We start from the raw sequence: 13,982 nt of genomic DNA, 5'->3' as shown, positions 1-13,982 counted from the left end.
GATATTTGGATCCGGTCACAAGTCCAAGGCTGACAAATGGAAACAAAAAAATTCACGCCTAGTTTATTTAGAGTCTCCAATCAAACCCCAGTCTGCATGCCTTTGAACTGTGAGAGGAAACTTGAGTACCCAGAGCGAACACAGGGAGAACATGCAAGCTCCACTCTGAAAGACCCCAGCAGGAGCTTCTTGCTGAGAGGCAACCGTGCTTCACACTGCACAACCGAGCGGCCGATCCAGATAAATGTAATCTCAAAGTGAAATATGGCAATCATACCTTGGACGTATAGCTCTGACAGCTCTTTTAGTTTTAAATCTGAAGTTTTCTCGTGGAGAGTTACAGGACAAAATCAACTCCCATGTCTGACCATCAAATATTAACCTACAGCCGACAGCCATTTATCATGATGGGAAAACTTCTGTATGAGGATGACAAAAAACAGGCTTGTATAATATAATGTTTTAAACTATCATGTTGTAACTTGTTCATTTTTAAGCTGACAAATCGTTACAATAACGTTATTTTCAAATGTACATAACAAATCAAATGTATCATGTTAATTAGTGGGATCTTATCTTACAGTCCCAGGCAAATGTATCTCCATTTCCAGGCTTTGCGAAAAACTATGGTCTGGCTGCAGCTTCATGTTTAACAGTCACGCTTACTCTATGCCAACAAGCAAATAAATGTTTATCTCCAAAAACTCAGAACTATTCTTTGGTGTATCCCTCTTTCTGCAATTAACACAATAATGTGACATCTTTCTGAGTTTCTGACTATAAACAACACAGAGACCCACAATCGCCCACAAACAGACATTCATTTGTAATTACGATTCCATTTATGAAGAACCAAACAAAGAATGGCTTGCTATCTGTTATGTACACAGTTGCCTCTAGCACTGCATTGTTCACAATCATGATATTGTTAATCCAAGGACACACTCACTCTTGTATTATAATACGTTGGCATTACACGGTCTGGGCCATTGTCCCCAATAGGCACTGCTTACAATCTATCTGTGAACTGTAGCCAAGTAGTTTGGGTTCTCTGCTCTGGTAACAATACAAACTGAAAGGCTGTTGCCTTTGTCACTTCCTTCGCCACCATCTATTTGTCCCCGTATTTTCTCCAGGGTCATCACCTCTCTTAATCGAGATGATTCAGAGCAGCAGACATAAATGCACGTGGGGATGCGTGTCTGTGATTCCATCGGTGTTTGGATTAACGATTGTTTCTGTGTCCGGACAATCTCTTTCTGTAGGGTACTTGAGGAAAAGAGGAGTTTAAGGTCAAACGAGCACATCTCTGTCTCCTCTGTTTTCTCTCTTCCTTCACCATCAGATGTCAACATTTATCACAGTCACTCTATCACACGTTGACAATGTGTGTCCCTTAAGCTTCCCAGCCATTCAGGCTTTTATTGAGATTGCTCACAAGTCAACAACCTTCAAGCAAGTTGTATCTCTCTTTCTTCTTTAGCCTAGAGAATAGTGCTGATGTGGTCAAGTTTACTTTAAAGGTAAAAGGCATATTCTCATTCCAGTGGAAACACAGCTTTTGGAAGCACCTAAACATTGTTCTTTAGTTTGTTGACAAGGAGCTGTTGTCTGAAAATTATTAAAAACACACGTGAGCCACGCTGAAGCCCTGGGCAACTGTTTTCTTTTTGGATTCAATCGCACAGACACTGTCCTGCTTAAAAGTTCAACATAAGAACTCAAATGCACCACATCAATGGAATAAGTTGTTTACAACCTATTATACCACCCTGTAGTTGTGTGCCTACAAAAATATGAAATCACTGTGACCTTTTACCACTGAAATCAAATCAGTTCATCTTTGAATCCAAGTAACATATTTTCTGTTTATTCCTTTGCAAACCACCATATTTAGTTGCTGAGAGCCTATGAAGACTCCCTCCCTTACTCATAATAATAAGATTTAAAAACATTGCAGCCAGTCATGTGCAAACAAACATAGCTACTGTCTCTTAGCATAAATCCTCCAATAGCTCAGTGTATTCCTTTCATGATGTACTCTTTCTCCAGCTTGGTGTTTAGATGGTCTGAGGAATGCATGGTTCAGTTTGGTAACAGCTGTTGAAAGAACACTGAGACGTGAGTGCACCATTTGAAGGAGACTCATAACAACACGACCCAACAAGGTCATGCAGCTTCGATCATAAAAATATTAACATGTGTATCAAGCTTCAACAATCCTCATCGGTTGTTGGCAACCGCGATGCTCAAGGCAAGTGATGTCTGTAATGAATGTGCCATTTATATTCATGAATCCCATACATCACAGTATACAAACAGTAATCACAGGGTTTGAACTGTTCTATTAGTTTTGGAGGCAAACAGTAATTCACAAAAAATGCTGCGAAGCTGTATAAACATTAAAAACAGCCTTCTGTGACTGGGCTAAACTTTTACTTCACAAAGGTTTGTGGGAAGGAAGCTGGACTTTCCTACACAGTCAACAAGGAATATAACAGAATATTAAATGGAAGGAGGAAGAAGGGCCTGTACGAAGCTCAACATATCCTGGATATTTCTTTGTTATATAGCTTTACTGAGGCTACATCCGTACCACAGTACTTTATTTCCAAACTATTCTTTGTACTAGTCTGGATGCATTTGAAAACATATGTGTGGAGCCAAAGCCTGTATCCCACTGCATCTCACTCTAAAGGGAATCAGTTCTTCTTTAGAACCACCATCATAAGGCAGGGCTGAACATGAGCTTACGTTGCTAGCCACAAAGTTGTTGTAGTACAGTTCTTTGAGAGAAGGAATATTAATATGTCTGTTTCTTAGACCTTGGGGGCCTTTACTTTAGATTTAGAACATTCCAGTGGAGACAAACTTCCACTGAGAAAATTGAAACACACATTTTTTTATCCTGAAATTCACACGATGCCTTAGGATCACAGGATGACTCAATGTCATTGGTAATATGGAAGAGCTTCTAAATCATTAAACTTTCTTATTCATACAAATTTCTTAGGATTCCACGATAAGCTAAAAGTTAAAAATGAAAACAGAAGGCTTTCAGCAAACTTCCGTTTTCTTAGAGCAGTGTGCTACTAAGACATGGAAGATAAATAAGTCTAATAGTGGCCTTTACATAACATACACATTAATGTGACATAATGTGACACTTTCATCTCCTCTACTCTATGTTATTTGATCCATTCCTGATCAACCGATGTCCTTTTTTTCTACATCCATTTCTTTTTTCCTAAACTGCACTCTTCCACCCTCTAAATCAATTATGCTCTCCCACAATTCCCAGAATGCCTTTGGATCTCTTCCAAGGAACCGTAACTTTCCATTTAGAATCACAGTACATCCGATTTATAAATGTGTAGGAGGGGGAAAAGTGGAACGTTCCAGTGTGGGGGAAATTGCATTGCTTCCTGATCTTTGGAGATAACTGTTTTGGAAAAAAAGTTTCTTGATGTATGATCCTTTGACGACATGTCTTCATTCATTTTATATCTCGTCTTATGTTTCTGATTAAGCTTTCTGTGCAACTTTTGAGAAGAATTACCTCATTCTTTAACCCCACATCCTTGGACCTCAGAGTAATTCACATTGCTCTCATGAGGCCATTGCTCATCAGATGGGATGATGGGAAATCCAAATATTGGTGTTTTCCTCCACCAGTTTTTATTGGCCCTTGCACCCTGTATGAAATGGCCGGCAGCTGTAAACAGGATATTGCTGCAACCCCAGAGGCCAATACTGTTCATGAGCAGCAGAAAACTAAAAGAAGCCATTTAAGATCAGGTCTTAACTTCTTAAGGCTTGGATATTGATTGTAACTTTAGCAGAATGTACATTTGTCCTAACAAATGCAGTAAATGGGAGCATACTGTGGGAAAGTACTGCTAATTTGATAAATACAGACATAGACATAAGCATATGTGAGAACAGAACAAAAGCATGACCCCCCCCCCCCCCCCGCCCCCCCTTCCAAAAATATATTTTTATATATATATATACAAATGAAAAAATCTGATCAAATCCTACTGGAATTCTTCTGCTGCTGTCGCCAACTAAAAGTACGTTTTTTTATAATTAATGTTCTTTAAAGTGCTTAAATAAATATGACTCAAAGGAACGATCGCAGAGTGTTGTGCTGCAGATGGGAGTGTTTGCCTGAGATAAGATAAAATACCAGAAACACACAGCACCAGGGAGAAGGAGGGAGCAAAAACACACAGCCAATTACTCCAGAGTTTGCTGACATAAAAAAAACAGTGGCTTAACCTTTCGTCTCTTTCACACAGTTCACAAAAGAAGAACTGTCTGCGGCAACAAGTCTGTAGACACACAAACTAGGGCTAGAGCTCATAATATAACAATTAATCATCAACTCATCTGCTGATATTCATTCAAAGGGGGGGGGGGGCTTCACAATGCTTTTTCAAAACCCAAAGAGTTTATTATCAAAGACAACCCATCACCACCACCATATAGTCCCATGTGGGAGGCTAGAGACAGAATATTTAGGCATTTCTGCTAAAAAATGTTGGATCAGGAATTGATGATTAATAAATAATTTAAATTGTTGCATATACATTTTCTGAATATCCACTTAACAATGTTATTGAACTCTACAAGCTACAATGTAAATGATCAGTGTTGAATTAAGATGTGTTCAGAAACATTACTTAAACCAAAGTACCAATGCAAATTAATTTTCTGACTAGAGATTTTGATTATCAGCCATAATATTGTAATCATCCAAGCTGTGAGACTGTGAGACGGTGTTATGTGTTTCTGTAGAAGCCAAAAGTCAACCTGTTTTATTGGCAATGTGAAGGAGAAGTACACTACCCACAAGCCTCATGTCTAATAGCGACGTCTCTGATTGCTGAAGCTCCCTGTTACCATGGAAATGTTTACCACAGCCGTGAATACAAGCAGATGTTCCATTACGTTACCAGAGAGCGACGATGATTTATCTTCCTAACATGCTGCGATTGTTTAGATGAGGGAAAAAAGTGAGTGCACTGGAAGTGGTTGGAAAGTACAACAACATTAACTGGTAGCTCTATGGGTGCATTCACACAAATCACAGTTAGAAAGAGAAATGAACAAATATGAACATGTGAAAATGTTGTATAAATAATATGCAACAGTGTCGCAGTGAGAGCTTATTGCTGTAAACTGCTCAACTGGATATTGGATTAAAGTGGGAGCTGTGTTTCTCATCTGCTCAGTGATTCTCCTTCAGTTCAGTCTTAGTTGGTTCCCTCCAATAAGCTGCACTGGGTGACTGTCTCATAGGTCAATCTGTCAGAGCAGGAAAGTGTGTGTGTGTGTGTGTGTGTCAGTGTGTGTGTGTGTGTGTGCGTGTGTTGTTGAGTTTCACGTCTGTGTGCTCCCGGACTATTCCTATTTATTTTGTATTCCAGCGGGGTATCCTGAGTATCACAGAGAAGCTACGCGCAAACACCAAGCATATGCATGTGAGTGTGCATGTCTGTCTGTTTGTGAGGGAAGGCAGAGGAAGGATAGTGGCTGAGGAGGACGGTATTATCTTCCTCTGTCATCCTGCAACCACTTCCTCCCCTCACCCCCCCTCTCCACATTAAAAGAGGCCACCAGGTTAAAAATAAGCCATTGTTACACACACACAAAGGGACGTGGAGGAGTCTCTCGTAGTGGGGGGACACGGCTCACATCCTCGTGGCCTTATAACACAAAGTCAATGGGAGGTGAGGACATTCATGTTTACAGATTTTTGACAGGGTGAAAATGGGAAAAGCCTCTGATTTGAGAAGCTGTAACCATTTTTGCCACATTGATGGTGCTGCTGGCCGTTTGAACTGAGGTGACACCAATTACAACTGTCACTGACACTGAAATCTACTCAAAACAGTTGAGTAAATCAAAGCATATGAAACCACAAACATCTTATTATAATTTATATAGAAATTAAAAAAATATTTCTTAATAATTCCCAATGATTCTACAGTGCAAATAGCACCAATGATATGAATAGGTACAGATGCCATCATCGTTCATTTGTAGTGCAAAATTTAAAAATCAACATATCATATAGTCCAGCGTTCAACATAATAACACAAATAAACTGTACGGTGGATAAAAAGGAAGGCCAAATATTGCCTCTCCTAAAAAGTTGAGGAAAAAGTAGAACATACTTTCTTTCCTATTTGACTTCATGGCAGCATCTTCCTGAAGATTTGATCCCTTTGACTTTTTTCTGAACTGACACAGTGCTAAACCCTACTCTCAACATAAGAGAACCGAAGATATCACTTAATATTTTCACTCACTGGTTTTCTTTTTGCTCTGGGTCATTTAAAAAAAAACATGAATCTGTTACAACCAGCAGAAGAATCAAAACCACAGGACTCGGGCTCAGACCCACACAGAGACTAGATTGGCGCATACCACCGCCAAGGCCCAATAGACAGACAACTGTCCCAGTTAGGTGATGATGGCTACTGTGTTAAAGGTTTCAGTAAGCTTATATCGAGATAGGGTGTATGATGTATCATATGAAGGCTGAAGTGTTGGTTCCTCATTTCAACGCAGATGACAGTCTGATCTTCTGATATCCTCCCTGCACAATAACATGTAGCCAAAAACGCAATGAATTGTGCAAATCTGGACAGAAGTGCTTAATGTCTGGCAGGGGTTTCAATGGGTGTGAACAGAGGGCCTGATATTCTGCTGACAGGCTCTTGTTTTAACCATGGTTAACCACAGTTAATTAGCACACCCAGAAGACAGTGACATCTGAGTTCATTTTGAATCATGTTAATGAATTTAAGTTGAATATAAATTGCTTCTCTAGATGTTTGACTTCCTTCACTAGTGAGGCCTTCCACTAAAATCGGCTGCCCTGCTGCTGGAAAACAGACTGATGAGAGGCCACACACAACACTGGGTTATGCAATGAACACAAATAAGTTCAGTTCCAGGTCAAACAGGGTAACCAGCAGGCAGGGGTTGACTGGAGAAGAATAGCTGAACTAAGCCTTCACTGAACTAATGTTTTGGATGCTTGACAGAGATGTTTGTAACATGAGTTGATCTTCAGAGAATATTATGTTTTTTGGGCACCCCTCAACTTGTTCTTGGTCTGTGTTTCCTGCTATGACTAAGCTCACATCTTCTGACCCCACTTTTAAAGTTTTGTGGAAAGTGGCCTCATAAAACCGTCGGCTCCTGTAAAACAACTTCTGTTGTTGTGACTTTTTTACAGCAACTGAGCTGTCCATGTGAATGATCATGGACTTGGTTATTTTCCCATAGCTGGACCCAAGAATAGCTCCACCAGCTTGAAACTGAACCATGTGGTGTCTTTTTATTTTCACATTTTGAATTGTTCCCAGGGTCGTTATAGCTGCGCAGATAGTACAGACTAGAGAATATAGTCCGAATCCACGGACGGGATGGTCCAGCTAAGACATGTAGAAGAAAATAATTTTACTTTATCACTTTCTCTTGATATTTTCCTAATGCACCTAGATCAAACTATTTTGCACTAAATAACAGATACCTGTGTAAATTCATAACGTATTGTTCTACTTGTGAATTCAATTGACCAGAACCTTCCTCATGCAGACAGAGATTTCACTAGAGCTGTTGAACAGATTGACCAAAGAGGGCAATGGAAGATTTGACCACACTTTATTGTAAATTAGCCTCTTCAGGACCTTGTGAGGCTATGATATGCATGTGTCACCAGAGATTGTACAAACGTAGAAGTATGAATTTAGCCAGAGTTGCCACAAGGTGTTCAAGATTGGAGCACATCATATTATATTGTAAATGAGCCTGTTCAAGACTTCCTGAGTAATATTCCCCTATTCAGACGCCTTGATTAGCCCCGCCCACAACCTATTGTTTTCAGACTTGCCTTCATGTAATGGTATGAAAGCTTAACCCTGAAGGTTAACAATCAGACAGACATGTACCGCCTTGTTGTGATGTCCGTCTCCACTCTGCAGGGATGAAACTCATCTGTACCAGTCACAGAATTTGAACCCGGATGATTTTTATTCTTCTACATATATAACCCCCCAATCGTCACCAGTACAGCAATAATCATGTCCGACTCAGACATCTCCCACCCCCTATCAGCTGACGTGGGTCTCTGCCAGCACACGCAGTTCTCAGATGCGGTCAGGCTGACACCACGTTCACCAACACAAAGCCTCTGCGCTGATTCTTTGTTCATCTCGTTTCATTGGTCACTGAGGTCTTTCCTTAGTTTTCCCCTGAGAGTAAACAAACTCTGTCATGCTCCCTTCTCTGTCTCACTCTCCTTGAAATGTCCAAACCAAAAAAGGCCCACATATTCTTATGCTTTTATAGCATAAGATAAACATAACGAAAGAGTTGGAAGTGTTCAGGAATACCAGTTACTAAGTGAGGAGAGTTGTGGCTTTGTGTCTTATGCCTATGGTCCCATTAGTTCTTCAGCAAAACTCTTACTTCAACCCCTGCAGCTATTATTTACAAAAATATTATTTACATTATGCAACTCTGAAATGACACTTATCTACAAGAGAGCCTAAAATAAGCACAAGCTTTTTTTTCTTCTGGTAATGGAAGGTTGGGTGTCTTGTTTGTGATATGAAAAGGGGGCGGGGGGGGGGGGGGGGGCTGAAGGGTGAGTTGGGGATTGGGACCAAACTAGCAGCCCAAACACCTATTAATACACTGATAGCTGTCTGGCAAGAGCAGGCTGTTCCAGTCAAAGACACACTGCGACACAGGGGTGGGTGTGGGGGGGTGGAGAGGTGAACGTTTCCCACGGGCAGACGCACGGTCAGACCATAGAGACGGGAATCAGCACAGCAAAGAGCGGCTGGTCTGCGATCGATGTCTTGGGTGTGAGGATTACAACTTGGCACACACTATAGCACAGAGGGGGCAGAGGCTATTCCTGAAGACACTCTGCTCAAATGGTGCTAATCATAGACAGATACATGGAAATAGACTCTTTGCATGTGAAATAAAAAAAATGCCAGGCAAAATTAAGGTGATGCTACAGATGGTGTGTCTAGCTCAGGAGGGCGAGCATTGACCAGAGGTTGGTGGTTCAACCTCCCCCCCCCCCCCCCCCCCCCCCCATTATACTTGCAGAGGTGTCCTTGGGAAAGACATTGACAATGCCCCAAATTGTAAGTGATGTATGCTAAAGTGGTGTATGTGTGAATGGGTGAAAGAGCTTAAATGTTCATCACGATCAGAGAAGTATAAATATAGACCATTTACCATATTTGAAAAACACCACTGAGTGCCACTCTACTAACCATAAGAACTCATGAAAACACTAAATAGGTCTCTTTTTCTTTATGAATCAGGGAAATGGAATTATTACACCACAGAGAGCCACTCCTGTGAGTCTTGCCTATGTGCATGTAAAAGTGAATGAAAATGAGCTGGGTGAAATGCAAATGCACAAAGAAAACAAGAAAGCATTAGTCCGTGCATGCAGCCTGCTGGGAACAGGTTGGAGGTAGACTTGAGGAGTTGAGTGTTTGCACCTCCACACTGCTCTACACACATTGTCCTCCACATTCATACTTTGGAAGTGGACTGAACGACAAATGGAGAAGTTTATGTTTCCATGGAGTGTGGACGAGAGTGTGAGATGAAATCTTTTAGCTTCTTTGGTAGAGTTTTGAGTGGATTCAACGCAAAAAATCCTCAGTCATTAATATACATGAGTCATTTCTTGGCATGGACAGAACAGGTACACCTCAGTTAAAAAAAAAACTACTATCTAGCTGATTATAGCTCGTTGGAATCTCGGCGAAGGACAGGCAACCCTTTGACCTGAAAGTAAATAACCACATCAGAGCAATGTCCATCTTTACTGTCCCCGGTTCACTGTGTGAGCTACCTTAAGTTGACCAAGGACTCATCGGCCATCTGCTGTGTGTCATATCTTTAGATATGATCGCAGCAGGCCTCCCTTTTATTCTACTCTATTCTACTTATGATTCTATTTCTAATCACATGCTATTTAAACATTTGCAACTGAAGAAGCAGGCAAGCATCCAGCTGAGGGTGTGACCTTCCTTCAACCTGCATTCATCCTCAGTGATATACTTTATCCCATGCAGGAAAAACCACAGTGGTGTAAATGTGGAATACTGCAGAAGTGTTTGCCTCCTCTGCAGCTTCATGATAAACTCAGTCCTATAGCATCATAGTCTATCTATGGAGATTAACTTAGAAAAGTATTTATTTCCATTCTACTTACGTGTATCACAATCTTCCCACAGTAAACATATTTTTGAATTGTGTATTTCATTGCTCCAGCTATATATGTTACCTTTCTTTTTCAAGAAGGCTAAACAGCATTGCATCTTGAGTTTTATGTATGATCATAAATGTAACACAACCTTATTCAATACCACCACTACAATAAGTAATATGCCTGGAAGCCAGGCTTTGTAAAAAAGCAGAGACTTGTGTTGTCTTACCTTCTCAGTGAGTGAGCTGTCAAACTGACTTTTCCTCCAAATATCCCCATGCTTGGATGTCCCGAGCAGAGAAGTGTCTCATGCTGCCCCTCTGTCAACACTGACAAAGCCCCAGCACTCAACAGCAACTGCAGTCAAGCCAGGCACAATACCAAATATATGGTTTCCTGTCACCACTTCCAAAATAAAGCTCTGATGTCATTCTTATTATTTAGTTTTTAATAAAGAAGGGAAGACATTTCTCCTCTATTTTTATAAGATTATTTCGAGTATACTTGCAATTTTTTTTGTTATATTGGTCATGTATTGCTACCATACCCTCTTCTTCTGTCAGTCCTTAGCACACTACCAACAGATTATTATTTCTATCTAAGTCGGTTGTCTGAATCAGTTTCCAAGTGAATATATTTTTAAAGAGCTTTACTCTGTCACTAAATATTGTAAAAAACCAAAGGCATAGAAACACTATTATCTTCCATATTACAACTCATTGTTTGAAAAAAAAATTATGAAAATTACTTTTGGCACATTATTGTCCTCTATAAAATACATGACAATCTAACCATGTAACATGTAACAATACTGTATAAAATAATTGGGAATTATGGTATATTATTTTAAAACATGTGTTTTTTATATTCATTTTCATGAAGTATTTTGAATTTATACCTAATAATATATATATATATATATATATAAGGCACATAGCAATTTATTAATTTCATATACCATATACAACTAATTAAGTCTATAAATGCATAAATATATTTTTTTTTCTGTTTCAATACCTCCCTATACTAATCATCCTGTACCACTGCACTTTACTAAAGTAAATATATCTAAAGATAATGTTTTCAACCGTAGTTTTAGGTGGACGTTAGATACATATTCTATCTCTACTTCCTATTTTTCATTTTCTATTTAATTGACTATTTTGTTCTATTTTAACACTTTCACGTTCTATCTTTTCTAACTCATTCAGACATGCTGCTCTAGCAAAGGCTTATTTTAGGTCATTTTGTGAGTTGAGGACATTTTCTGCTACGAGAGCACAGCCTGTGGCAGCGACCTGGTACAACAGCGCCATCTGCGGTTTGAAGTTGTTTGCACCAAGGGAATCATCTACAAACACAGTAAAGAAAGTCTTAAAAAAAGAAGGAATATAATATAATAACCATATTTTCTTAAATATATGCTTTATTAGGGCCCGAGCCCCGAATGGTGAGAGGCCCTATTGAAATTGTAAGGATTCATCTTATTATTATTATTATTGTGACGAAACTGAATTGACTTTTTGAGGGCTTTAACATGCTGAACCTCTTACCAAACTTTGCAGAAAATTAGAAAGTGGTGAAAATGTACGTATTCTGGAGTAATTTGAAATGGGCGTGGCAAAATGGCTCAACATCGCCCCCTGAAACCAGCCCTTAGGTTTCCACTTGACCGATCTACACAGAAATCGAAACACATGTGTATCATGACCAGTCATAAAAAAAAGTCTCAAGGGGCATCGTGAAAAACGCAACAGGAAGCCCGCCATTTTCAATTTAGTGGCCATTTTTGCCATATTCCACATTTTTACTTTGAAGTACTTGTCCCAGGGCTTTCTTCAGATCAATTTCATATTAAGATGAGAATCATCACAACAACTTTACCCCAGAGCCAACATTTTAGAAAAACAACTTCCTTAGCAATTCAGGCTAATCTTCAGCTAGCATCAATCACATGGTTTTATATGTTGGAAGTTCATCAACATGTATGATATACGTTTTTCTACCTGAATCAATTTGTTTTGACACAACATTTGATTAGGTTCAAATCAAAACATTTTCCTACACCTGACATCTATTGCACTTCTGTCTGTCCTGGGAGAGGGATCCCTCACATGTGACTCTCTCTGAGATTTCTACGTATTTTTACCCTGTTAAAAGAGTTTTTCCTTACTCTTGCTGAGGGTTAAGGACAGTGGATGTCACACCATGTTAAAGCCTTATGAGACGAATTGTGATTTGTGAATATGGGCTATACAGATAACATTTTATTGATTGATTGATTGATTGATTGAAGACCTTGGGGTCCATGTTGTCCAGACCTCTAGTCTTTTTAATCCTGGTTTTTGTGAGCTGTCATCTCACCTGGCGGGTCTTAAGTTTCGGGGTAATTTGGGGCGTGGTGGGGGACAGACTGGGGGAGGTGACAGTAACTACAATGGCAGCTGAAAACTACAGATATTGTTTGTCCATCTTGTTGTTGAGTCATACCCCATGACGACTAAAGGGAGACGGGACTTGTATCTCCATCTTATCTCTATCCTCATATTTTCTCACCATCCTTGCCGCTTGTGATCCTTGTCTCCTTACTTCCCCGATAGCAGATTCAACGCAAAAAGGGCCGGCACGGAACTCAAGACTAGCACTTTCTACACAAATTCTCACCGAAATAAGAACAGAGGATGATAAACTGATATATTATGATAAGGGCCCGAGCACCGAACGGTGGGAGGCTCTATTGAAATTTAAAAAAAATTCTAGACATGCTCAAAAAGAAATGAAACTTTTCAGGAAATTCAAGGTCTACGGATATTTTAGTATTCTGGAGTAATTGGAATTGGTCGTGTTAAAATGGCTCAACAGCGCCTCCTGGAACCAGCCCCTAGGTTTCCCTTTGACCAATGTTAACCAAAATCGGAACACAGGTGATCTGCAATTGATAGTGTGGACCGTAATGAGCAATTAGCAGGCAAGGATTGACATTGCGTGACAAATGCAGGAAGTGAAGCGTTTATCCTTGCCACAGTGTGCAAAATGCATGCAATGCACTTGATCATCGATCGCTCTCTCCAAGTATTTTCCAATGATGCTTGTGCATGGCATATAAATATTAATAACGGAGCTATAAATAACACAAATCTATTTGTATAGCACTTATCCCAAAAAAGTGCTTTACTAGACACATGGTTATAAAATGAAACTGGACAATACAATAAAAAAACAAAAAGAAGAGAGACAACTGGACTGGATGTAATCGAGCTAGCAGTGTAACGTTAACTGTCTTCATCTGACCGCAGACATATTCTACTTAATTCAGTCAAGTCATGTCACATTATTCTCACTGGAACATATTTCTGTGTTATGTTCATGGACAGTTTACATCAACAGAAGTTTATTTCAAGTTATTTAGCATTGGATTGAGCATTTAGCATTTAACATTATATTAAAAGCTTGATTTTAGTGCATTTTACTTGTGTAATACCTGATTGAATCTTCTGCTCAAACTCTTTCACTGCTGCTGTGTGTTTTAAATGTGTTGTGTGTCATTCATCAGTGTATCTGCCTCTACTGGATCAAAAAGGACATGCTTCTCTACCAATTGTCAGAGTAAACAGTCTCACAGCTTCACTAGTGAACTTTAACGTAAACAACTTTTACATTCTCAGTGTTGCAATTTGTTCATCATGTTCTCTGGAGTCAGAATGTTACATATATGTATATA

The 13,982-nt window shown here is 39.6% G+C and overlaps 1 protein-coding gene across 1 annotated transcript in view; it reads right to left on the bottom strand.

The window, feature by feature from the left end:
• calcrl2 (calcitonin receptor-like 2) overlaps positions 1 to 10,623 on the bottom strand; it is a 32,178-nt gene extending 21,555 nt beyond the window's left edge. The window contains exon 1 of the mRNA XM_053424439.1: positions 10,491 to 10,623. Within this exon, the coding sequence (XP_053280414.1) occupies positions 10,491 to 10,540 (50 nt within the window). The 5' untranslated portion in view covers positions 10,541 to 10,623. The remainder of the gene's footprint in view (positions 1 to 10,490) is intronic.
• Between the last annotated feature and the right edge of the window lie 3,359 nt (positions 10,624 to 13,982).

This window comes from Pleuronectes platessa, chromosome 6, assembly GCF_947347685.1.
Source record: "Pleuronectes platessa chromosome 6, fPlePla1.1, whole genome shotgun sequence".
Lineage (NCBI taxonomy): Eukaryota > Metazoa > Chordata > Actinopteri > Pleuronectiformes > Pleuronectidae > Pleuronectes > Pleuronectes platessa.
Note: the sequence above shows the minus strand (reverse complement) of the source record. Positions and strands in the feature narration are given on the sequence as shown.